The following is a 27,951-nucleotide window of genomic DNA, read 5'->3' on the forward strand; positions in this document are numbered from 1 at the left end:
TCTCCTCCCATTCCCTATAAGCATTCCTAAGGGCTACATCTTCAAAACTTGCCTCTTCTACTATATATTCTGCCTTAGGAATGCCATCACCTCTGAAGGCTTTAATAATCATGACTTTTCATATTTCTCTCAGATCTTTATTATTTTCATTTTTCTGAAATTTGGATCTTTTTAACTTTTTAAAAATTGAACTAGTCTTTCCTCCAAAACAAGTATACATCATTACAAGTGGAAGAGCATGGAATTTGGAATCAAAGGGACGTAATTTCAAATCCTGTCACTCTTATTACTTGACTTGGAGAAGCTATTTATTCTCCCCAAAGTTCTGTTTCTGTTTCAATAAAAATGGAAAGAGTAGCAGCAAACTGTACTGCTACAGAGAAGAACTAGATTATCTAACAGTCGTAAAATTGACTAATAAAGTACTCAGGGTAAAGTAGAGCTCAATAAGCTAGATTACCTGTCTTTCCTTTCTCCTCCTGATTTTCCTATGATTTTCCCAATGAATTCAGATTTAAAAATCTTCATTCTTTCTCCAAATCCTGCAACCCATTGATTCTACTTCTTCAGTCTCATTAATTCTCTTCAATTCTCGTGCTTCCATCTTACTTTAAACCCTTAAAACTTCTCACTTGTACAACAGCAATACTCTCCTATTCTATTGCAAGGTCTATTACACTTGGCTTTCAGATAAAGATTCCTAGTACACAGCTACTGCTATATTATCCCTGGATCAAAAACTCGTATCTAGGGGCCAGCCTGTGGCTTAGCATTTAAGTGTGTGCTCTGCTACTGGCAGCCCGGGTTCGGATCCTGGGCGCGCACCGATGCACCGCTTCTCTGGCCATGCTGAGGTGGCATCCCACATACAGCAACTAGAAGGATGTGCAACTATGACATACAGCTATCTACTGGGGCTTTGGGGGGAAAAAAAGGAGGAGGATGGGCAATAGATGTTAGCTCAGAGCCAGTCTTCCTCAGCAAAAAGAGGAGGATTAGCACGGATGTTAGCTCAGGGCTGATCTTCAAAAAAAAAAAAAGAAAAAAGAAAAGAAAAAAACTCGTATCTCTTCATAGAATTAAGAAATGATATAATATCAATTATCACATATAGACGTATATGTTAGCTTAAAAGCACTTTCACAAACATTATTTTGTTTGTTATTCATTAAAACATTGTACATGTAAATATTCCTATTTTGATGATGTCAGAAGTTTCCACACTTAGTAGTAATAAAGGCAGACCTTGAACTCAGTGCTTATGGCTTGCAATTTGGTGCTCTTTTCCCCTTGCTTATGCATTTGCATTCTATCATTTAAATTCTTCCTTAATACTGTTCAAACTTAACTTTCTAACATTATATTTCCAATTCAGCCACATTGTGCTACAGAATGCTAAACGTGCCTCTCACAGAAAATAAATCATTTCATTATATGGTGTGTATTTTTTAAAAGAAATGTAAAAAAAAGACAAAAAAAATACTATTCCCTTAAACTAACCAGTTGCTTAAGGCAAACTGTTCTTGCAAATGCCTCCACCATTTATCAGCTCAGTAGTATAGCACATGCTATTCTCTCTTCCTAGAATATGATCCTGCCAATGTTTGTCTATACGAATCCTATTCAGTCTTAAAACGGATTTTCATCTTCCTTGGTTTCCCATAACTTGTATCCATGTTCTCTTGGCTCATATGACTTGAATGATATTTACTTGTGTGCTTTTCTTATCACCATACTAGAATTTAATTCCGTTTCTTGAAGGCAGATACCTTCTTATTTTTTTTATCAGCAAGCCAAAAACAGTTTAGATGCCTAAGAAAATCTTGCTGGGTTGAATTTGAGTAAACCTACACTGCAACCTTCCTCTTGTGTTATGTTTTAAGACCAATGCAATTAAGACTTACCTTAATTGTATAAGTAATTGTATAAGTAAATAAGTAACTAACAATAAGCTGTTATTGTCCTTATGGAAAGCTGTTTCTGATGTCTTTGAGAAGGTTCCTTAAAAGACATATTACCTAGGTCTGAAAACAAAGAGTAATGAAACCATAAATGTTCTATGGTTGCTTGGGTCCCAGACTGCTCAGGACAATATTACCACATTAAAACTAGTTCCTATTAAAAAAGAAATCTATTTTAAGTTATGTAAATATATAGAAGAAATAGTGGGACTAGATTTTTGAAAGTTACTACAATTATGTTATCAAACTGATAGGACATTTAGAACATAAGACTAAAGAAAATATTCAACATGGGTAGACAATCTAAAAAGAAAATAAATAACGTGAATGACAAGCCTTAGTACTTACACTGTGTACACCTTCTGAGGAGCTTAGCATTTTATACTTTTTCTATTTTATCCTCATGGTCTCTTCATTATTGGAGAGGAAAAACATGCTATTATTGCAATGTTATGGTAAAAATATTAAAAAGAAAAGGTGATGCAAGGAACAGTTAGAGACGACAAATAATTTAAATCACGGTAATCTTTCACTGAAAGTTTAAATATAGACATTTAAAGTTTAAAATATAGATATTTAGAAATATATTAAAAACTGCATTTAGGAAATCATTTTTGATGCATTTCTGGCCCCATGGGACTGGAATAATTGGCATCACCCAGAAAGGAGCTCATATCCCTGTGTGGCACCCAGGGACACTTCTACATTGCCTTGCTCTGGTGGCTAGTGGAGCTTATGCTTGTGGCTCCCATAGGACTGTAACCAACAGAGAAACAGTTCTTAAACAGCTACCCCTCCCAGGGCACAGCAGGAGGCAACAGACCCAGGAGCTCAATCTTTCTGTGATGGAGGCATATTAGCTAATTATCATGACCTTGGCCTGAGGGGTCATACATTTGGGGCTGACCGTAATCCTTTTTAGAGATATTGGAAGGCGGGTGTTATCTTTGCACTCACCCTCTGCAGTTCTCCAGAGTACCAGTGTCTCCTAGAGGAGAGCTTTATATGTGTTTGGTGCCCTGGTTTTATGTCTGGTGCCCCAGTTTTTGTGGCTGTCACCCAGAGGACACCCTTTGATCACCTAGCTTTCGTGGCCAGGGGGCCTTGCATTCCTGGGTCCCATGGAACTGTGGCAATTAGAGAGACAGTTCTTGGCAGGCTACCACCCCCAGGGAACTGCAAAGACAGTGCACTGAGGCACATTCCCAGTCTTTCGTGAAGGAGGCCACTTTGCTTGTCCTGGAGCTTCAGCCTGAGGAGCAAGCTTTAGGTTTGGCACATATTTAATGGCCTGTGGAACTGTTCTCAAGGAACATAGGTTGTGGACTCCATCTTGGTCTTCTCCCTCTGCCCTGCTCCAGCTTGTCAGTATCTCCCAGAAAAGAGCTTATACACTTTTCTTGACTCCTGATTTTCACAACTGCTGCCCAGGGGACACCTCCAGATCTCCTGGGCTGGGTTAGCAGTAGGACATATGCTTGCAGTTCCACAGGACTGTGTAAATTTGCATAATTTTAAAAGCTGCTGCCTGAGGGTCTGTCTTCCAGTCAGCCTGAAACTAGGTGCTGAGATCTTTCCCTTCAGGACATTGACAGGTCTTGGCATATCCTCAACTACTGGGAGCTATTAAAAATATAAAAGGCTACTTGGACAAGCACAAAGGTTTGAGAGACAACCAAGAGCTGGGGCAGGGTTGAATGGTAAGTTTCATCTACTGCATGAGGCCACTCCTTCAAGACTAGGAGAGGTGGTTCTTTTCTTCTACCACATAGAAACCAACATAGAGAGTCAAGCAAAATGAAAAAATACAAAAATATGTTCCAAATGAAAAAATCAGATAAAACCTCAAAAAAAAAAAAACAAAAACGTAGTGAGACAGAGATAATTAATTTACCAGATAAAGAGTTCAAAGTCATGGTCATAAAGATGCTCATCCAACTAGGGAGAAGAATGAATGAATGCAATGAGAACTTCAACAAAGAGATGGAAAATATAAGAAAGTACCAAATAAAAGTCACAGAGCTAAAGAATACAATAACTGAACTGAAAAATACAGTAGAGTAGTTCAACAGCAGACTAGATGAAGCAGAAGAAAGGATCAGTCAACTTGAAGACAAAGCAGTAGAACTCACCCAATCTGAGCAGCAAAAAGAAAAAAGAAAGAAAAAGAAAGTGCAGATAGCTTAGGGGACTTATGGGACAACATCAAACAGATTAACATGCACATGTTTCCAGAAGAAGAGAGAGAGAAAAGGGCTGAAATATTAAGTGCAGAAATAATGGCTGAATACTTTCCTAATCTGGGGAAGGAAACAGACATCCAGATCCAGAAAGCCTAGAGAGTTCTAAAAAAGATGAACTCAAAGAGACCCACATCAAGACAAATTATAATTAAAATGTCAAAAGTTACAAACAAGGAGAGGATATTAAAAGCAGCAAGAGAAAAACAACTTGCTACATACAAGGAAACCTCCATAAGACTGTTATCAGATTTTTCAGCAGAAACTTTGCAGGCTAGAACAGAGTGGCACAATATATTCAGAGTGCTAAAAGAAAAAATACTTCCAACCAATACTACTCTACTTGGCAAAGTTATCATTTAGAATTGAAGGATAGATAAACAGTTTTCTCTACAGGCAAAAGATAAAGGAGTTCATCACCAGTAAACTGGTCTTACAAGAAATGTTAAAGGAACTTCTTTCAGGTAAAATCTCACTGGAAAGGTAAATATATGGTAAAGGTAGTGGATTAGTCACTTATAAAGCTGGTATTAAGGTTAAAAGACAACAATAGTAAACATAACTATGACTATAATAATTAGTTAAGGGATACACAAGATAAAAAATGTAAACTGTGACATCAAAAATGTAAAACCTAGAGAGGAATAATAAAAATGTTGAGCTTTAAGATGGGGTCAGACTTAAGTTGTTATCAACTTAAAATAGACTGTTATAGATATAAGTTGTTATGTGTAAGCCTCAGGGTAACCACAAAGCAAAAAACTATAGTAAATACACAAAAGATAAAGAGAAAGAAATATAAGCGTACTGCTAAAGAAAGCCATCAAACCACAAAAGAAGAGAATAAGAGAAGGAGAAAGGACCAGAGAGAAACTACAAAAACAGCCAGAAGACAATTAACAAAATGGCAGTAAGCACATAATTATCAATAATTACTTTAAATGTAAATAGACTAAATTCTCTAATCAAAAGAAACAGTGCAGCTGAATGGAGAAAGAAAAAAAAGACTCATCTATATGCTGCCTACAAGAGACTCATTTTAGATGTAGAGACACACAGATTGAAAGTGAAGAGATGAAAAAAGATATTCCATGCAAATGGAAACCAAAAGTAAGCTGGAGTAGCTATACTTTTATAGATAAAAAATATTTTAAAACAAAGACTGTAATAACTGGTGAAGAAAGCTGTTACATAATGATAAAGGGGTCAAACTAACAAAAGGATATAACATTTGTAAATATTTTTGCACCAAACGTAGGAGCACCTAAATATATAAGGCGTGTATTAACAGACCTAAAAGGAGAAATAGACAACAATACAATAATAGTGGGGGTCTTTAATACCCCAATCATATCAATGGATACATCATCCAGACAGATAATCCATAAAGAAACATTGTCCTTAAACAACACATTAGACCAGGTGGACTTAACAGATATTCATAGAACATTCCATTCAAAAGCAACAGGATATGTGTTCTTCTCAAGTGTACATGGAACATTTCGAAGATAGATCATATGTTAGGCCACAAAACATGTCTTAATAAATTTAAGAGAATTGAAATCATATCAAGCATCTTTTCTGACCACAATGTTATGAAACTAGAAATTAATTACACAAAGAAAACTGGAAAATTCACAAATGCGTGGAGATTAAACAACATGCTACTGAACAACCAATGGGTCAAAGAAGAACAAAAGATAAATAAAAAAATACCTTGAGGCAAATGAAAATGTAAAAGTAACGTACTAAAATTTATGGAATGAAGCAAAAACAGTTCTAAAAGAATAGTTCATAATAATAAATGCCTACCTTAAGACACAAGAAAAGTCTCAAATGAACAATTTAACTTTATACCTCAAGGAACCAGCAAAAGAAGAACAAATGAAGCCCATAGTTAGTAGAAGGAAGGAAAGAAAGATTAGAGCAGAAATAAATGAAATAGAGACTAAAAAGACAGTAGAAAAGATCAATGAAACTAAGAGCTGATTCTTTGAAAAGATAAACAAAATGGACAAAACTTTAGCTAGACTCACCAAGAAAAAGAGAGAGGACTCAAATAAATAAAATCAGAAATGAAAGAGGAGATGTTACAACTGATAGCACAGAAATACAAAGGATCATAAGAGATTACTATGAACAATTATATAGCAGCAAATTGGACAACCTAGAAGAAATGGATAAATTTCAAGAAATGTACAACCTACCATGACCGAATCATGATGAAATAGAAAATCTGAACAGACCAATTACTAGTAAGGAGATTGAATCAGTAATCAAAAACCCCCTCACAAATTCCAGGACCAGACGACTTCACTGGTGAATTCTACCAAACATTCAAGAAGAATTAATACTAATCCCTCTCAAACTCTTCCAAAGTAATAGAAGAAGAGGAAACTCTTCTAAACTCATTTTATGAGGCCAACATTACCTTGATACCCAACCAGACAAGGATGCCACAGGAAAAGAAAATTACATGCAAATAATCTCTGATGAACCCAAAGACAAAAATCCTCAACACAAACCAAATTCAACTGTACGTTAAAAGGATCATACATCATGATCAAGTGGGGATTTATTCCAGAGATATAAGGATGGTTCAGTATCCACAAATCAGTCAATGCAATACACCACATTAACAAAATGAAGGATAAAAATCATATGATCATGATTTGAGAAAATTCATTCTCAAATGAATCAAAATTCATTCAAAATGAATCAAAGGGCATTTGAGAAAATCCAACATCTATTTATGATAAAAACTTTTGACAAAGAGGGTATAAAGGGAACAAACCTCCACATAATAAAGGTCATATATGACAAGCTCACAGCTAACATATATATCATACTCAATGGTGAAAAGCTGAAAGATTTTCTTCTAAGATCAAGAACTAGACAAGGATGTCTACTCTTGCCACTTTTATTCAACATAGTATTGGAAGTCCTAGCCAGAGCTATTAGGTAAGAAAAAGAAATAAAAGTCATCCAAATTGGAAAGAAAGAAGTAAAACTGTCACTACTTACAGATAACATGATATTATGTATAGAAAACCTTAAAGACTCCATCAAAAAACTGTTGCAACTAATAAACCAATTCAGCAAAGTTTCAGGATACAAAATAAATACACAAACATCTGTTGCATTTCTGTGTACTAATAATGAACTATCAGAAAGAGAAATTAAGAAAACAATCCCATTTACAATTGAATCAAAGAGAATAAAATAGCTAGCAATAAATTTAACCAAGGAAGTGAAAGAAGTGTATATTGAAAACTACAAGACATTAATGAAAGAAATTGAAGACACAAATAAATGGAAAGACATTTCATGCTCATGGATTGGAAGAATTTATATTGTTAAAATGTCCATATTACCCAAAGCAATCTACAGGTTCAATGCAATCCCTATCAAAATTCCAATGGCATTTTTCACAGAAATAGAACAAACAATCCTAAAATTTGTATGAAAGCGAAAGACCCTGAATAGCCAAAGCAATCTTGAGAAAGAAGAACAAAGCTGGAGGCATTACTCCTCCTGATTTCAAGTTATATTACAAAGCTATAGTAATTAAAACTATGTGGTATTTGCATAAAAGCAAACACATGGATCAATGGAACAGAACAGAGAGCCCAGAAATAATCCCATGCAAATATGGACAATTAATTTATGACAAAGGAGCCAGTAATATACAATGGGAAAAGGACAGTGTCTTCAGTAAATGGTGCTAGGAAAATAGACCAGCCACATGCAAAAGAATGAAACTGGACTACTATCTTGCACCATACACAAAAAGTAACTCAAAATGGATTATAACCTTGAATTTAAGACCTGAAACCATAAAACTCCTAGAAGAAAAATAGATGGTAAGCTCCTTGACATAGGTCTTGGTGATGATTTTCTGAATCTGACACCAAAAGCAAAAGCAACAAAAGGAAAAATAAACAAGTGGGACTACATCAAAGTAAAAGGCTTCTGCAGGGTAAAGGAAACCATCAACAAAATGAAAAAGATTATCTACTGAATATCTACTGAGAAAATATTTGCAAATCATATATCTGATAAGGGCCTAATATCCAAAATATATAAAGAACTCATGCAACTCAATACCAAAAAAACAATTTGATGAAAAGTTGCTCAACATCCTTAATAATCAGGGAAATGCAAATCAAAATCACAGCGAGGTATCACCTCACACCTGTTGGAATGGCTATTATCAAAAAGACAAGAAATAACAAGTGTTGGCAAGGATGTGGAGAAAAGGGAACCCTTGTGCACTGTTAGTCAGAATGTAAATTGGTGCAGCTGCTATGGAAAGCAGTATGGAGTTTCCTCAAAAAATTAAAAATATAAACTACCATATGATCCAGCAATTTCACTTCTTGGTATTTATTCAAAGAGAACAAAAACACTAACTCGAAAAGATATACGCACCTCCATGTTCGCTGAAGCATTATTTACAATAGCCAAGATATGGAAACAACCTAAGTGTCCATCAGTGGATGAATGGATAAAGAAATTGTGGTATATACATACAATGAAATATTATTCAGCCATAGAAAAAGAATGAAATCTTCCCATTTGTGACAACATGGATGGACCTTGAGGACATTATTCTAAGTGAAATAAGTCAGAGAAAGACAAACACTGTATGATCTCTCTTATATGTGGAATCTAAATCAAAAAACAAAATAAAAAACAGACACTAAGTTCATAGACACAGAGAACAGGTTGATGGTTGCCAGAGTCAGGGGGTGCAAGATGGGAGAAATGGGTGAACTATTATTTTTTTGGTTTAAATAAGATAAATAACCACAACAAAAATTTACTCCTAAATTGGAAAAAAAAAAACAAAAACTTTTCTAATTCAAGCCACTGTCATTTCTCCCTCGAATCATCAATACAGCCCTAAATGATCTTTCTGCTACTATTGTCATTTATGATGCATTCACCACACAGCAATCAGAGCGATCTTTCAAAAACGTAGATCAGGTCACATCACTTCTCTGCTTAAAATACTCCACTGAGATCCTCTTTGCAATTAGGATAAAATTGATATTCTTAAAAATAACTGTTACAGAACCTGTTGTGTTTCTTCCTCACTGAGCTCATTTTAAATCATTCTCCCCATCTGCCACTCTGATCTAGCCATCTTGGCCTCCTTTCTGTTTTTGAAGCTTATCTAGCTCATTCCTACTTGGAGCCCTTTCTGACAGATCCCTTTTACTTGTAACTGTCTCATTGTTATTAAGATGTCAGATTATAGGAAACCTTCCCAGAGAGCCATTTTCTGACTCCTCAACCCTGTTCTCACTCTATCACTCATATCATTCCTACATGGTACTTGTCATCTGATACTACTCTACTTGTTTATTCATTTATTTACTCTCTCTATGCTGATCTTTGGCCTGATTGCTCTCAAATCGCTTCCTAGACTTTCGCTTCTCTGCTATCATGGAGAGAGTCAGGGAATGAGCCTTGTAGGCTTAGTTCCCTAGAATTCTTGCTGACTTTGGCCATTCATAGATACAAGCAAGAAACTGAAAGATGTAAATCAGGGAGAATCCAGAGTTGTCTACTTCTCTCTCTGCCTTGGGTGGCTCTAGCTCCTGAATATGGTAGTCTGAACAGAACTGTCGTTTTTTTAACGAAGTAAATCCATTCTCTGGGTTCTAGGTGCACTAATTTCTGAGTACCATGCTATTTTTCAAGTGTCTCAGCTCTTTCATTGCCTAACTATAATCAATTGTATTAAATTTCCTCCCATGGAAAGGCCTAGTGTGATTTCTGCTTTTCATCAAGACCCTGACTGGTACAGTTTGTCTCTTTCCACTAGAATGTAAACTTCGTGAGAACAGGACCTGTTCTGTCTTGTTTACCTATTTATTCCCATGCTTGTAATGTGTGGTTTAAAAAAGAAAATTTTTTTTGGCCTAGCTCCAGAGACCAAGATAGTTGCAGCTGACATAATGAGTTCAGCCTATTCAATAGTATACAAAACAAACTTATATCATATATATTTTAGAATTATAAAGATCTCATATTAGATAAATTTTTCAAGTAGTTTTTTTTCAGTGAGCCTAAATATCCATATTCTATATTCCTGTTTCCAAAGTACTTAGAATTAAAGGTGAAAGAAGAGGACAGATTGTAAAAGTGAGCTAAGTCTACAGACGTTGTAAGTCATTCAATTTAATGAACATTTACTGAATGCCTACCATGTGCCAGGCATTGTGTCAATTGCTACAGATACAAAGATGAAAAAGGAGTTTTCAATTGTATAGAAAAAAAATGGAAACAAAAAATTATAGTGCACTGTGATAAATACAATTAGAGAAATATATCTAATGTATGGAGAAAGAGATGATTAACTCTTTGGGGGCTGGAGAAAGGAGGACCAGAAAAGCCATCTGAGGAAGATGACGTCTTCACCATGTTATGAAAATGAATAGATGTTTTCCAGATAGACAGGAAGAGTAGGAGAGAATTTCAAGATGAGGGTCGAGCATGTGCACTGACGCAGAGCTCTATACCATACAGCATATTCAGGGATAGTTTGTATTGCTGAATGTGAGTACAAAGCAGGGTGGTGGATGAAGCCCAAAGAGGAGAATGCCAAGTAGACAAGGGAATGGGATACATTCCCAGTTGATGGAATAGCACCATGATTTACGCTTCACTCCACAAATGCCATGTAATTTTAAACAAAACAAAAAGGGAAAAGCAAAGCAGTATACCATAAGGTAGCTTCTAAACCCTTTTATGTAAGCTATTGCAAGTAAGGGAATACCCAAAGGAAATTTTACAAATAAAGCTTTATTTTTCCCAAATAACAGGAAGACCAGAAGAAGTACTTTCTGGCATGCGTTTGGCTGCTCAGTGATGCCATTGGGGACCAAGCCTCTTTCTATCTTTTTTCTTTATCATTCTTAGCATATTAGTTTTGAGTCTTATGCTGATTGTTTCATGATGGCAAGACGGCTGCTATTACTCTCGCTCCAGATACCAGTCCCTCTTTTAAAGCAGGAAGAAGGGCTAACAATGGCAAGGAGTTTTCTCTTTTTGAAGCCTTGTATTTTTGTTCAGGAAGAAAAGTCTTTAGCCAACTTCCATTAGCCAGAAATGGTTAAGATGCACGCCTTTGAAACAATCAGTAACCTAGTGGAATGAGATCAACATAACTGGTTTAAACTAAACATGAGTCTTCTCTGGGGCTGGTATGGAAATGAAGAACATTTACCCATATCCCCAATAAGTCAGGGTTCTGTTTAATGGGTAGGAGATAGTTGTTGAAAGGGAACAGATAGAGTCTGCCAGATATATACAGCCTAAAAAGGATTTTTATGATTTAGTCTTAATTTTGTTCTCTAATCTCATATATCAGTAATCCTTTATTGCTCATCCATCCCACTCCCACTTTCCACTTCCATTTCCACATGCATGCTTCCACACACAGACTGAATAGACCTGCTATATTCAACTGTTATTGTTCCCAGAATCTATCATGCCTGTAATCCCTGGTAATTTTGATGTGCTGCATTCTTTACATAGAATGTCTTTCTTCTCATTCTCTGTTTGGTTGTATCTGCTCAACCTTCAGTTTTTTGTTTTTGTTTTTTTTTTTTTATAATTTTATTTATTTATTTATTTTCCCCCAAAGCCCCAGTAAATAGTTGTATGTCATAGCTGCACATCCTTCTAGTTGTTGTACGTGGGATGCGGCCTCAGCATGGCCAGAGAAGCAGTGCGTCGGTGCGTGCCCGGGATCTGAACCCGGGTCACCAGCAGCGGAGTGCACGCACTTAACCGCTAAGCCACAGGGCCAGCCCTCAACCTTCAGTTTTAAGCTCAGGTTTCAACCCCAACCAGACTTTATTAGGTGCTTTTTTTCTTCCATAGCAGTCTCCACAGTTAAAATATGGTACCACAATTCATTTTTCCTGTTTATCTCCCCCTATCTGTCCATAAACTCTTTGAGAGGAGAGTCTCGTGTCTTCTTTCAACGTGGCATTCTCTGTATACCCTTTGCATAGTACCTAATGCATATCAAAGATCGCAATAATCATGGTTAGCAAGCTTTCTATTTTGTTGGGCCTGCATAGTATTTAAAGAAAAAAAATCCTTTTAGAATATAAATGGCTTTAATTAAGCAGATACTCACCTATTCACGATCAAATTTTTGGCCTTGATTGTCTAGAAGACATTTGAGATTGTAACTCCTATGTAAACACTTACTGAATGTATATTGAATAAGTGGGTTAATGAATAAATGTTTTCAGGTATGGAAGTTTCTGTCTTGAATGACTAAATAGGTGGTGGTACTATGCACTAAGATTGGAAATACAGGAAGAGGAATAGGTCTCAAGGAAAAGATGAGTTCAGTTTGGGACACTTTGAATTTGTGATCTTTCTCTGGGACATTTCGAGTGGTTACAGAAAGAGATTAAGGCTAGAGATACAGATTTATAAGAAGGAGGTTGAAGCCACATGTAGCAGATGCAGCAGGTGCCCTGCCAGTGTCCTCTCCACACTCCACTAGCTGGGTCAGCCACCTCTGGGGGTAATGAGGAGTGACTGCTAATGGATATGGGGTTTTTTCGGGGGTGATGAAAATATTCTGAAATTAGATACTGGTGATATTGTGTAACTTTGTGAATATACTAAAACCCAGTAAACTGTACACTTTAAAAAGGAAAGAAAAAAAAAATTGCAAGTGAATGGGTGAATAAATGCATATCTAGACCGACGGCTTGGTGTGTGTGCATGGGAGGGGGCAGGTAGGTTGCCAGGGTGGAGGTGGGTGCACATATTGTAGAAGATAAGGTGAAAGTGATAGGAAGTAGCCAGACCATGAGTGACCCTTACTTTCTATTTCAAAGATCTCATACTTTCTCCAGAAAACAATACGTAACCTCTGTAGAGCTTTCCACATGATATTCAATAATAGCTATTATTTATAAGATATAATCAGACTAGGTGCTTGCTTTATTGCTGGACTCACCTGACCCATACTTCCAGCTAACTACTAAGTTACTCATTCTCAAACATCTTCATTTATTGGAATCATCTAAAAATTTCAGTATAAAAATTCAGTTTCTTGAGCTTCACTTTTCACGCAATTGAGGTATGGACAGTGTGTCTGAATACATAACAAAACCCAACCCCTTGGGATTACAATGTTGATGGCCCCAGATGCACTTTGAAAAACACTGCTATACAAGAAGAAACATACTTATAATATGGAGTATAATGTTTTAGCACAAGAAATTCCCAGTTGTTTTGGATCACAGTGCCTTTAGTTATTTCAGTCATATTTTTCATGGCTCCCCAGGCCCAAAGAAATACCTAACACTTCCATTTATTAAGTAGTTTTGTCTTACAAGTTTATGTTCTAACAATTTAGTGCTATTGTGTACTGCACAACTTCTCAAACCTTGGAATCAGATTGGATATCACCACTCTCATTTCCTGTTTCACAAGGAAATGGTGTGGTACTTTCTTTTTATCACAGCAACTGCTGAAAATACAGCTTCACAACGATAAGATGTCATTGAAAGAAACACAGTGATCTAATGTTGAAACTGTGAACTATCTCAAGCTAGTGGCTTGCACAGTATATGATAGATGTCTGTGTTTCCTTCAAAAATTTGAAGTACACTCCAGCCACCTGTGCGTTCACTGCAGCAGATATGCTCAACATAGTCTGGGATTTGCAATTTTAACCAGTAAGGAAAGGCAGAAAAAATCTACAATAAAAATGAATGCAGGCCCTTTTATTTTGTATTTTAGTGAGAGCTGTTGCATGAACCAGCTACTTCTCCATCCATTATCAGAATCCAGACAAACAATAAGGTATTTGTAACTATACTGCAGAACATCAGCAAATCTCTCTAGGCTCTACATCTAAACTAGCATGCCTTATCCTAGCGTTTCCTTTCACTCTTGTACTCAGCAGATACCTCCTGTGTACTTAAGTAGCAGACACTGGGCTAGACTCCAGATGTAGGAGATAAAAGGATTAGTAAGACATAATCCTTTCCTCTAAGAGTTTACAGTCTTCAGTTTGTATCCCAGTGATTCATTAAACGTCTCTGCCATTTTGCCCAGCCCTTTAGTGTACCTCTGTATACCTGTCTGCTCTCTGTGGGGTTGTCTTTTAGGTTTCCCTCAGCTTCCAACTTTCTACTCCAAGGACAAAACCATCTTTTAACCCTTAACTAGTTCATACTCTTGGAACTCACTAAGTCTGACATACAGGGAACCACTTTGACCCTCTATTTGTATTTCTCTAGTTTTGAGCATTATGGTCTCCAACTGACCTAGTAGTTGATGGAGAGATGGTGCAGACATAGTGGAAAGATGGCACGTACAGGACCCTGTCTTCTGTAACAATCATGGTCAGATACATTGTGATAGCTAGCAGAGCTGCAATGAAAATTTTGAACTGTTCATTGTATGTTGTAGAAAGCCTAGGACTTATTTTTCTTTTAAAATTAAGAGAATCCATAGCCCAATTCTGAATTATAAAGATATTCTTTATTGTCAAACACACTGAATAATATGTTATACAACTATTTGTATTTTAGTACATTATCTATTCTTATAATCTTCCTGAATTTTATAGCTGGGAAAAAAACCTAAGAGGTGATTTAATAATTTCCATGTCACTCTCTACTCCCCAATCCCTATTTTGGACTTCAGAAAGCCGATACTAAGACTGTTTATCATTTATTAAAGCACTATTTCTTGTTTTCAGTTTTAGTTTTTGTTTATGCTAGAAAGGTACTTTTACTGCAAGGGGAGACATTAATTACAAAGTTATTTTAATTAGGATAATATAGTTTTCATAATATACATATTGGAGGAATTGCCTTTTGGCACAGTCATTATGTTAAATAAGAATGATTTAAAAGTTAAACACACCTAACTTTAAGGTTAGACACTATTTATTAAAAAGGCGTAGCAGCATTAAAACATGTTGAAGTATTTGAGGTATATTTGTTTTGGCAGATTTTCGTTAATAAAAAGCAGATTGATTCATGAAATGTTACAGCTAGAATGCACCTAGAGACAATCCAATCCAATCTATTTCAAATTTTCCTCAGTGGGCTATAATGCTGATAAACTGAATGTTAAAATTAAATTTATTTTATATTACAGGTTTAATATGGCAGTAGCAACTTAATATGCCAAATTTGCGTTACTGACATATGCAATAATTTATTATTAATTGTCAGCATCTCCATATAGGATTTAAGGTATAAATATTAAATATGGGTAGTCATTGTTCAATCTAAGTGGTCCTTCCAATCTTTAAAACATTGAGCAGTTCACAATGAAGTGGTTGCATTGTGTATTAGTCTTTACGCTTAAATATTACCCACAAAGTGCCTTGTGGGTTACTTTTGCATATTTTTACTTTGATGGCAGAATAAGTGACACAGTAACTGCTACAAGAGTAGACCAAATGGGATTTTATACAGGAAAGTGCTTTGTAAACTAGAATGCCCTATTCAAATAGTAATTCTTAATAATTCTTAATCTTCTTTTAAAAATTATTCTAAGATTTTTTGAAGACTTGATTGCCTTGGATCATTTATAACATTCGTGTATATGAATATTATGCCTTAGATCATGTATCACAAGATTCAATTTGTCTACGCCTCGGAATGTTTTCTTACTCTGAGGTGGATGTGACTTTAACTATTTACACCTCCACTTCGGTTGCTTTATTCCTCTATGACAGCTATTTTTAAACACGGGGTCACAGTCATTTGAGGGCTTTTTTACAATTAATTGGTTACTAATATTAAAATATCAAAATTTGGTAATAACCTAAGCTTTGAAAAATTAGAGACAAATATGGTTATCTTCATTGCATTGCTTAATTCACAGCTAATATGAGTGCAGGGGTGCGGGAAGGAGGGGTAGACTAGTAGTGGGTCAGTTAGAGCTCATATGTCAAGAATGTGATGTTAACCTTGCCTTATTTTATGATTATGCCTATAGGAGGCATATTTTATAGATATGCCCACATGTGAACTTCAAAACAGCATGTGATGAAAACCATTGGGATGCTTACCAACCTAACACCATAGCATTAAAACTTATCAGACCTTAGTTTTCTCACTAATTTTATTTTACATTTTGAGTTGTGGGGATTATATAATCTGATTCTAATACTCAATCCTATCAACCACTCTCTTTTTTATGGTTATAACGATAAAAATGATGCCAAACGTATTATAGCTTTTCAATTAATACTATTTTAAAAGTTTATTATTCTCAAATAATTTTAGCTCCTATCTCATATAAACACTTCTATCACAGGATACAAGTTTTCGTTTTGGGGGCTGGCCCGGTGGCCAAGCAGTTAAGTGCGTGCACCTCCGCGGCAGCCCAGGGTTCGCCGGTTCAGATCCCGGATGCGCACCAACGCACCACTTGTTAAGCCATGCTGTGGCGGCATCCTATATAAAGTGGAGGAAGATAGGCATGGATGTTAGCCCAGGGCCAATCTTCCTCAGCAAAAAAAAAAAAAAAAAGAGGAGGATTGGCATGGGATGTTAGCTCAGGACTGGTCTTCCTCACAAAAAAAAAAAAATTTTGTTTTGAGTTTTACATAAATTTTATTTTCTCACTTAAGTGTGTGTATATTGAATTTTTTCTGAATATTATGCTGTTTCCTAACTCTTTTTACTACTAACCTTCAAAAGCATTATTTACTAATTTATTCTTTTTTTTCCATCAAAGAATATCATTATCCTACTATGTGCCTTTCTCTTGCTGTATAACGCAGTTTTGGATCTGTACAGTAGGCACTTCACTTGTAATGTAAAACACTGTGGTTATCCAAGATTGAAAATCTCTGAAAAAGCCATGCTCAATCAAGACACAAAATTTGATCTGGTGATTGTTGAATATAAGATGTAAAAAAACCCCACAAAATGCAGAAACCAAAGCACCCAGTGGCAAGGATTTATCTCACAGATTCCAAAAAAAGAAACAAATATCAAGATAAAAATAAAATCTTTAGTTGTGATTTTTTTTCATAATTGTACTGAATTTTAATATCTTGGAATCTTATCAGGTACAATAGCAAGAATTTTTTGAGAATTCTGAAGTGTTAACCACAATTTATTTTCAAAGTTAAAAGGGTTCCATGATAATATGCATTATCCTTTTTTTCCAAAGGTATAGAATTATAACTTTTTAATGGCTTTTTTTTGTTGTTGTGAGGAAGATCAGCCCTGAGCTAACATCCAATGCCAATCCTCCTCTTTTCACTGAGGAAGATTGGCCCTGGGCTAACATCCGTGCCCATCTTCCTCTACTTTATATGGGACACCGCCACAGCATGGCTTGCCAAGCAGTGCATCGGTGTGTGCCCAGGATCCGAACTTGCGAACCCTGGGCTGCTGAAGCAGAGCACGCGTACTTAACCGCTGCGCCACTGGGCTGGCCCCAATGGTTTTTCCTTTTAGCTTAGTTAGCTATTTAATGAAGAGCTGTTCACATATGAAAATCCACAGTAATATTATGCTTGCCTAGTGCTCTTGTGTTTCTTTCTGAACAACCTATTCCTTTGGGATTGTTCCTTTTTCCAGGATATTGCCCCATTTGGAATTGATACATTTCTCAACCTATTGTGTTGTTTCATAGAAATCTATAAATATATGAAATAAAACCATAGGAAGGATTTACTTCTGGTAATAGAATTTAAGCTGAAGTGAAATGAAGTGCTGGAGAGGTGGGGCAGGTAGCAACATCACCTTCTAGGTATGTTTTAAGTTGTATACAAAAGACCAAGTATGGGGAGATTAAGAGGGTAGTAGTTGGTTTCAATATTGATTGAGATGGTGCGTGACTTTTAAAATTGCACAAGCCAAGATGCTCAGGAACAGTATCCAAACTGATCATAACCAATAGTGGAAAAAAAGCAGTAGATCAGGAGACTAAAATGTGAAGGTGCGTGAATGCTGAACTGGATTTTTCTTGCATTTTGGCATAGACTTGATTCTACTGATACTATCTTTGGAAAGGAATGATATTAATTTTATAAGGACAATGAAATGAGCAATATGTATAAAAAGACTATGGTGCTCTTTTATTTTTAAAGAAAAGTTTGGTATGAGTTTAAAATCTTTTAATTATCTAAAAAGCTTATCAATATAATTTAGAATGAAAACAACATATTTTGAAAATAAGGTAATTTATCATCCCTATAGAATAAATTGTATGAACGTCTAATATCTACAACTTCCTAATAAATGGGTTAATACCATAACTTTTGCTTCCAGCTTAAAATGAGAGGTTGAATATTGAAGAGAGAGAAAGAATAATTAATGGTACAGGTAATGAGAAGGAGAGATGTACTGAATCCAAAACCAGGTGGAGAAATAGCCCTTTTATAAAGAAAGACACTTGCTCTGTTTTTACAAAGAGGAAGGAAGAGAGAATGAAAATGAATAGGAAAAGAACTGAAATTCTGGAGTTAGATTAAAAACGTTAGCATTGTAGAACTTAAAGGAATTTTCACTTTTTTTTTCTAATTTTCATTTTCAAAATTTTCTACAATAATCACAAATAACTTCTGTAATTTTAAAAAGAAAACAATCATATTGTAAAAATTTCCTACTCTAAATCTCATTTTGGTAAAATTAACCTCAGAATTTCTAACGTGCAATTTTTAACTTTTAGGTCATCCTTGATGCCTGGATAATTTCTACTTGTACAGTGATAATTTTGAAAAATATACATCTGCCTTAGTGAGGAATTTCTATATCTGTATGGAAATTGTCTGGACCTTTAAATCAACCAAAAAGTAATAACTAAACAAAAAAAAATACTTAAATACAAATTCACTCTTGATATAATGCTGTCAAGATCCCTTGCTCCCTTATTTGTTAAATCCTTGTCTCTGACCCAACCACCACCATTTGTCCTTCCATATATCTGTATGAGTTTGTATTTTATTTGGAAAAATAAAATTATATTAGCTGTTGGGTTAAAATAGGAAAAAATTTATATATTTTGAAAAATTCATCTCTCAGTGGCAACTTTGACGTTATAGTGTGTTTTTGCAGTAATAACCATAATTTTTAAAAAGATAATAGCGCTTACACATGGGGCAACATAATCATGGTGAAGATTCAATACTTGTTTTCCAAACTATGTCATTGCATATCATACGCTTGATGAACTGATACTTTCAAATTAAAAATGTGTTCAATCCTTTATTTTCAAATGTTCTATCAGATTGAGTAACCTACTAAAGTGGAAGGTTTCATTTAGCTGGGCAGGGCAGATGTCTCTTCAGTGTTGACATAGAAATTACAATGGTTACAGATTGTCTTCCTTTATTGTCACTTCAGTATAATTAGATACTTTCCTAGAAATACATATTTTTAATGAAACTTCATTGTAAAGTTTGTTTGATTCAAATATTAATGCAGTTCATAAAATGTAAACACAGTGCATTTGTTCAAGATAACCATTTCCTGGATATAATCAAGCCTGGATTCTACTGAAAAGACTGCTTATTCCCTTGATTTCTGCCCTCTCTGTGTTGTTTTGCACTTTTATATTTTTGGTCTAGGATATGTTAAAGTGTAATTGTGATCCTGGTTGGAGGTGCTTGCAGAATGCCCAACAACAGTGCTTCCTTTAATAGTGAGGGAGAAATTAGTAACTTTCACAATTATTTCCGTGACTGAGAGAAGTAATTGAGTGCCAGATACGTGTTCAGCACTGTGTACTTCGTAAATGATATTTCATTACATGATCGCAACAGATGAGGAAGCTCAGGCTTATAAAGATTTTTTCTTTCTCAAAGCCATAAAGTTGGGAAAGGGAACAGTTAGGATTTAAAAGATCTCTCTGACTCTACAGCTTAAATTGTCAACCACAGCTCGAAATTACTTCCTTTTAGCATTATTAACTGGAGAAAAAATTACTGGGATTGTTAATCTCTGGGTGGGGGGAAGGATAGAAACTTCAGAGACCATCACTAGCTGTCTTTGGTATAGTAGCAAAGCACTTAGATGTCTATTATTACCAATTGCCTCTCTCCAGGCTCAGTGAATAAGTTTACTATAATCAAGAAACAAGCTCAAACACTTGTTACTTAAATGAGACGCAATTTATTACATTAACACCAAGAGCCTTTTTAAAATAGAATATCACGATCATCTGTGATCAAATACAGTGACCTTGACAGAATCATTAACTCATTAAGTTAACGAGAAAATAGTAATTAAAATGACTTCTGTGGACCAGGCTCTATACTAAGGCCTTATTTTGTTTTCAAGTTTTACCATCATTAGTTTCTAACCACTATCTCCCTAGGACAAGTCACCATCATATCATCTCCATGAGAACTAGGATAGCTGCAACAGCTAGTTAACCAAACTCCCTGCTTCTACGTTTGCCCCCTTAAAGTTTATCCTTCGCCCTGCAGCCAATACGATCACTTTAAAACATAAAGAATCGTAATGTCATTCCCTTGGCTCACAGTCCTACAATAACTGCTCACTTCTCTCAGAATAAAGGTTAAAATCCTTACCATGGCTTACCAATTGGTAAATGATCTGTCCCCAATCTCTGATTGTTTCCTTAGCTTAATTTCATGCTGCTGCCTCCCTCATTTGCTGTGCTGTAATCATTTTAGTTTCCTTGCTGTTGCTGGAACACAGCAAATGTATCAGGTAGTGGGATGTGAGTGCATGTGAATTATAAGCAATTTAAATAGCCTTGAGAGAGTATCTTACCCAAGAATAATTTTGTCCAATTAATAAGGATGTGATATCTCTTGATTAGGCCATTTTAGACAGTAAATCTGCGTTATTAAAGATACATATTTATCTTTATTATAAATATTTATATTATAAAGATAGCATTTATTTGATGTTTCTCAAAAAATATATATTTATGTATTTAACAACTTACTATACAGTAGAATATGTTTTCCAACATATTCTAACGGGATGAGAGACACAATAAGTAGACAAATACACAGTGCATCAGATAGTGTATAGGCAATAACACAAAGATTATGGGTTAGGAGTAGCTGTATTAAAAAGAACATTCAAGGAGGGCCTTATGATAAGGTCACATGTGAAGAAAATAACAGATCTAGACTCCTGGAGGAAGTATTTTCCAGACCGATATGCAAGCAAATATAAAGACCCTGAGCCAAGTGCATGCTTAATGTGTTCAAGCCACAGCAAGGCCATTATAAGCATTGCCTTTACTCTGAGTGAAATGGACAAGCATTAGAAGATTTGACACAAAGGAAGGGCATAATTTGAACTGTCTTTTAAAAAGATTGTTGAGGACGCTATTTGAGGATAGGTTGCAGGGAGGCAAGAACAGAAACAGGAAACCAACAAGATAGCAAAAAGGACTATTGTCAATAACATAGAGGAGAAATTATGGTGGCTCAGGTGAGGGTGGTGACACTGTAGAGGTGAGAAATGTGAAGTTCTTGATTTTGAAAGTGTTCATAACAAGATTTTCTCAATGGGGTCGATATGAAAAGTAAGAGAAAGAGATGAGTCAAGAATGACTCCAAGGTTTTGGGGCTTCAACTAGAAGGATGGAGTTTCCCTTTACTGAGATGGGGAAGTAAGAAAGGGCAGAGAATAGATCATCAGGTAAACTTGTAAGGCTGCTCAGGCTACAGGGTAGTCTAAATAAAACTTGGAGTCACTAAGAAGTCCCAGAAGATAATCTATTTCTTGGTTATATGGCTGTCTAATTCATGATAATTTGCTGAAATGTGCATTTTGTTTTGTACACTGTTCTGGATGTGTTTTATATTTAAAATAAAACCAGTTTTAAAAAGAAAGAATGAGAGAATAAAAGAAAATGCCTCCAGAGGAGAGTAGATTCTAACACCTAGAGGTTTCTCCCTATACTATGCCTTTCTGTTCTTTGCCATGCCACCCCTTAGTTCAGGTCTTTTGTCATCTTTAGCCTAGACCAGAGAGGTTGACTAGCTTTTTTTATAAAGAGTTAAATAGTTAAATATTTTATCCTTTGTAGGCCAAGTAGTTTCCATTGCCACTACTCAACTCTGACATGGTAGCATGAAAACAACCATGGATAAAATGTAAATGAAAGAGTGTGGCTATGTTCCAATAAAACTTTATTTGTAGACATTGAAATCTGAATTTAACACATTTTTTACATTTTATAAAATATTATTCTTTTTGTGATTTTTAAAAAATGTTTAAAAGCGTAAAGACCATTTTTAGCTCCTGGGCTGGGCGAAAACAGGCAGTGAACCAGATTTGGCCTGCAGGACCTAGTTTGCCAATCTTTGGCCTAAACTATTGGAATTATTTCTTACTGGCTCCCTTTCTCTAATTAATATTCCTTTAAAACTGCCCTCCATACTGTTCCAGAGAGATCTCCTTAGAACACAAATGTGATCATGTAATCCTCCTGCATGACAAGCTCAGGGAGCTGAAGAGGAGCTGTTCAGGCACAGGCTGGGTGAGAGGGGGCAGGTGATGCCCTCCAGGCAGAGGGGGCAGGGAGAGCAGTGCAGACAGACAAAAACCATGGCATGTGCAGAGACGGTCAGCTGCTAGAGGTACTGACCATGTGTGGCACTGGGTTAGAGATGAGGTGGAGAAGTTGGTAGGGATTTACTGCTAGAAAGCTTTTTATGCCATGTTAATGAAATTGGACTTTATTATTATTATTATTATTATTATTATTATTATTATTATTATTATTTTGCTGGTGAGTGCTGTTTAAGGATTTTGAGAAAGAAAAAAGCATGGCCAGCCTTTTATTTCAGAAAAACATCTATTACCCTTAGCAATTAAGAGTTTAAAAAATGATCATTTTAGTAACTTCACTTTCAGTGGAAAGGGAAGCAAAATCCAAATTGTAATAGGTTAAATAATAAATGGTGGATGAATTTTATTTGAAAAAAATCAGCACAATTTTGTAGTCCTAAATATTAATTTATATATATGTGCATATACATGTGGATGTGCAAATATATGTCCAAATAAATACACATATAAATACCCGCTGGAGGAGTACTGTAATATAGTGTGAATACACACCCCTTGAGTCCTGGGATTCAAGTTGGGAAGCCCACTTTTTGCTTCACATTTACCACTTACATAGAATGGGAAATTTAGTCAATTATTTAACCTTGGCTTTTACAACCAATAACAAGATAATTAAACTTGATGACAGCTTTGTACCATTCCTACTAGTGTCTTCATTAACTCACAGTAGATTCATCTGTTTATGACTTTTATTATATATTTGTACAAGTCACATTTTCGTTTTTTTTTTTTTCCCTGTAGAAAGGTACTTTTTGTAACTATGGAACATTTTTGGCCTATTGGAAATTGCCAGTAGAAGTGGGAGCCTAATCATTCATTACCTTATATGCTTCTAATCTTCATTTTTAATCCTTTGTTCAATTTTAGCCTTGGATCGACAGTGCAGTTTTCTTGTGATGAAGATTATGTCCTACAGGGTGCTAAGAGCATCACCTGTCAACGGATAGCTGAAGTCTTTGCTGCTTGGAGTGATCACAGGCCTGTATGTAAAGGTAAAGAAAAGTCTTTAAAATAAAAATACTCTCAATTACATTTTAATAATTTGAACTTTGTTCCATTGAGTATAAATTTCAATTAAATCTTTGAAGTGAAATTCAGTCTTTACTTTAAGGAAACGTTTAGTTCATGTATTTAACAACATTTGTTGAAAGTCTGTAATATGTGAACCACTGTGTTAGTCTCCCAAGAAGTCCCCAGTCTCATTGGATTGGAGCATAAAATATATAATACAAGGCAATGGAAACTTTATTGGCCTTTTTTTAAATCACAAATTTCCCTGTATGGGCATTCGTATGGGTGATATGGATATTTTTTTAACCATAGTTCTACCTCCACTTGTATGATTTGCCATTTTCATTGCTTACATGTCCAATAGTAGTGATGTTGGTGGCAGTGGGGGTGGAGCACAGGGTCTATAGTTAGTTAATTTAAACTAAGACAAATCAGTGAATGCTCTGGCTTTTACCAGTAACTGCAGATAAGATTTACTCCCACACATTTCTACAAATTATATATTTCCATATAAATTACATGAGGCCTCTTTTTTTCTAAACTTTATTAAGCTGTGTTTGAAAATGAACACCAGTGGCCTACTGGCATTCTTGATTGCTTGTTCCTTTTGTTGTTGTTATTTTTAATAACGGCATCTCTGCATATTTCAGTGTCTTGTTACTCAAAATTCTGTTAGCTCGTCATCTCCCTCAGGGGACACTTTCACTGAGTCACCACAATCTGTAGATTCCTCTCAGATAGAATAAGATTGATATCAGGGGAATAGAGAAGGGACAGATTTGAGAGCTACTGTAAAGGGAAAGGGACACAGCATTTTACAACTGGCTGGATATGGAAGGAGAAAGTGACAAGAAAGAGTCAAAGATGATGTTTGAGTCTATGAGACTAGAAAAACTTTATGCTACTACTAAGTATGAAGAAACTGAAAATGGAATTGAATGGAAGATTATCCACAGTTACTGTGATTTCATCATTGGCACTGTTTTTTAGGTACTTACTATGTGCCAGGCACTGTGCTAACCACTGTATATATTCTGTCTCATTTAATCTTCAAAACAAACTGGTGGAGGCATTATTATCTTCATTTTAGAAATGAGGCATATAAGGCATAGAGATACAGTCACTTTTCCAGCTTAAATGCCTGCAAAATGGCAACGTTCTTAAGAAAGACTATTCATAGAATGGAGAGAAAAGCCAGATTTCAAAGCATTAAAGAGGGAATAGAAAATGACAAAATGGAAGGAACAGGTAAATTCCACTCACTTGGCAGTGGCAACCCAAAGTAAGAAGAAGAGAGAGCCTAGATTTTTCTCAGGTTCAAGTAAAACTTTCCTGTCACAGCTAGATGTTTATTCATTACCTTTCTCCTTGTCACAGGGTTACAAATGACATATAGTGCAATAACACTGAACATAACTAGTGAAATGCAGATAAGAAGAAGATAAGGTAAAATAGTTATATGATCCTAAACAAAAGCTTACATACAAGTTGGTAAACAACTTTTACCATACAAGTTGGTAAACAACCAGAAGGGAAGAGAGGTGGGGGGAGGGCAAAAGGGCTAAAGGGGCGCATTTGAATGGGGATAGATGGCCACTGTATTTTTGGTGGTGAACGCGATGTAGTCTATACAGAAGTTGAAATGTAATGATGTACACCTGAAATTTATATACTGTTATAAACAAATGTTACCTCAATAAAAAAATAATAATCGAAGCAATAATACAAGAGGAAAGAAAACGTTTTACATGTTAGACTTAAATATAACAGCTGCCAGACAAATAGGGAAGCCTGACCAGTTTCCATGAAAACCATCGTCTATAAAATACAAGTATAACAATGACACAACAAAAGCAAAATTTTCCTGGCTTTGGGGTCTGAAATATCTTGCATTGTTCTTTATAAGGTAGACACTGAGTAATAAGTATTGTTGGAGTTACTTTCATCAATATCCTGGCAATGAATAGAACAGTAAACTGTATAAGGTTGATTTCTTATGGTGTCCTCCACTCAAGACAAATTATAGTTATAAGGGACAATGTAGTGAAAATTATGGTTTCAAAATGGTATGATCCAAGTATCCTGCTTCAGTTTTACATAAATTAGATGTGTGCATTTTTTGATGGCAAAAAAGAATGGGAAAATAGAGGATAGATTCAAGAAAAGGAGATTAATGTTAATGCCTGAACAAAATCTCACACAAGAGAAGTTATAGTCAGAGCATGGAATTTAAGGTCTACATTAAGTAAGATTGACTGTAAACCATCTTTTTTTCTTCAAGACTCATTTCAATAAAAAGAATGAACCATATTTATTATGATTGTAAATTGTTCAAAGGCAGAAATAATGTTACATTATTTTGCTATTTTTCATAAACTCGATAGCAGGAAGAGAAGCTCGGTACTGACTTAAATCTCAAGAAATATTTGTTGAGTATGAATGGATGATCATTTTTCTTCTATTCCAAGATAGATGATGATTGATATATATTCATTCATTCAACAGTCATTGCTGAGAAGTATAAAATTTGCATGTTCAAGCTTCATATATTGATATTATTTTATCTAAATTTTACATTTTTTCTGCAGATATTAATCATTTATACACAGTTTTATTTGCTCATTGCCTGCAAGGCACATGTGTGCATGGTTTATAAAATACATTTTGCTATTAGAAATTACTGGCTGTGGTGCTGGAAACAGTAATGGAAGGAACATGCTGAAGTAGTAATTGAAGTTTTAAAATGACTATCCACTGTGTGTCTGAACAAAGAATAGTTTCATGTCTCATGGGTGCTTGGACAGAATAAATGTGCTTTTGCCCAGACAGCAGCATAAATAGCAGTATCAGTGCGCTGCACCTTTGAGAGGTTATTAATATAGCTGCTGTCTATGTATTTTATGGTTGAGCAATCAAGAAATGGTGATTTTAAAGGGACTGAAAGTTCACACAAACAGCAAATTATGAATTAAAAGAAAAAGAGCAATTTGAAAATTAATATTAATGGATTTTACACGAACTCAGACAATAATTTTTATTCCCTAAATGGGATATGTATATTTGCCAGTTTACAGTTATGGAAACAATTATTCCTTTATTGGAAATGGACTAAATATCCAAAAGCTGGAGCTTATGCAAGTAAGCAGACTTATGCACTTGAATGGTATATAGAATGTTTATTTTAGACATTCATGATATTCAAAGAAACAGCATTTGTTTGAGAATTGATAATTTGTTAACTAGAAAACTTATTTAAGAGAGTTAATATTGATCAATTGGACAAAAAATTTTGACTAATATTCAATCTATTCATTTGGACTGCCCCAAATAACCAATGTTTTTGTCTGTTAAGCCACAAGGGAGTGAACCACTCATGGGAGTAATGGTGATTAAGGGAGGGTTAGAAAAGAAGGCCAAAGAAATACAAAAATACTGGAGACTGAAGTAAAAATCAGGGAGTCACCTTTTAATTTCTTTATTCAATCAATCATCCAATTATTTTTAAATTCATTTATTAATATACTGATTTATTTTGAATTCCGCAAACATTAATGAATGTTAGTAAGTATGCCAGATTAAATACTATAGGGGATACACAGTATGTAATGGTTTTCATTATTTTGTATTGATTTACCAGGCGTAAATATAGAACTAGGTAATATATAGTGGACTGTTTTGTTTACAAGAGAGCTACAATCCTCTGCAAAATTCAAATGAAGATTATTTCCCTGTTTGGAGATGGTCAGGCATTGAGATGGAGGAAGTAATGTATGGGCAGAATTTGGAAATTATTTTGGCTTTCAACAGAGGAAGTTGGAAGGCATTTCAAATATAGAGAATATCCATGAGCAAAATCATAGAGTAAATTCGCATATCTGGGAAATAAGGTGGAGGGGGATGGGCATTCCAGTTTGGTTGGGTATGTGAAAGAATATAAAATGAGATAATATTAGAAAAGTTATGTTATGTAACTTCTGCTGTGAAGTGTTTCTGGAAGCACCCCTAAACCTCAATTCCATTATCACCATTCTATAGTTCCAGTACTGCATCTGTCTCATGTCTTTTCATTTGAACTACAATTTTTCATACATATTTCTGGCAGACTAATTCCATCAAGATTTCAATTTTATTATGTCTCAAGAATGTTCAAAG

General features: G+C 35.3%; 1 protein-coding gene across 4 annotated transcripts in view; it reads left to right on the forward strand.

The window, feature by feature from the left end:
* CSMD3 (CUB and Sushi multiple domains 3) overlaps positions 1–27,951 on the forward strand; it is a 1,195,693-nt gene that overhangs the window by 501,378 nt on the left and 666,364 nt on the right. For all 4 annotated transcript variants that reach the window (XM_004431279.3, XM_087447535.1, XM_004431280.3 and 1 more), the window contains one exon: positions 23,656–23,780. In XM_004431279.3, coding sequence (XP_004431336.2) covers positions 23,656–23,780 — 125 coding nt within the window. The remainder of the gene's footprint in view (positions 1–23,655; positions 23,781–27,951) is intronic.

This window comes from Ceratotherium simum, chromosome 23 (assembly GCF_057802395.1).
Source record: "Ceratotherium simum simum isolate JZ-2026a chromosome 23, ASM5780239v1, whole genome shotgun sequence".
NCBI classification, from domain to species: Eukaryota; Metazoa; Chordata; class Mammalia; order Perissodactyla; family Rhinocerotidae; genus Ceratotherium; species Ceratotherium simum.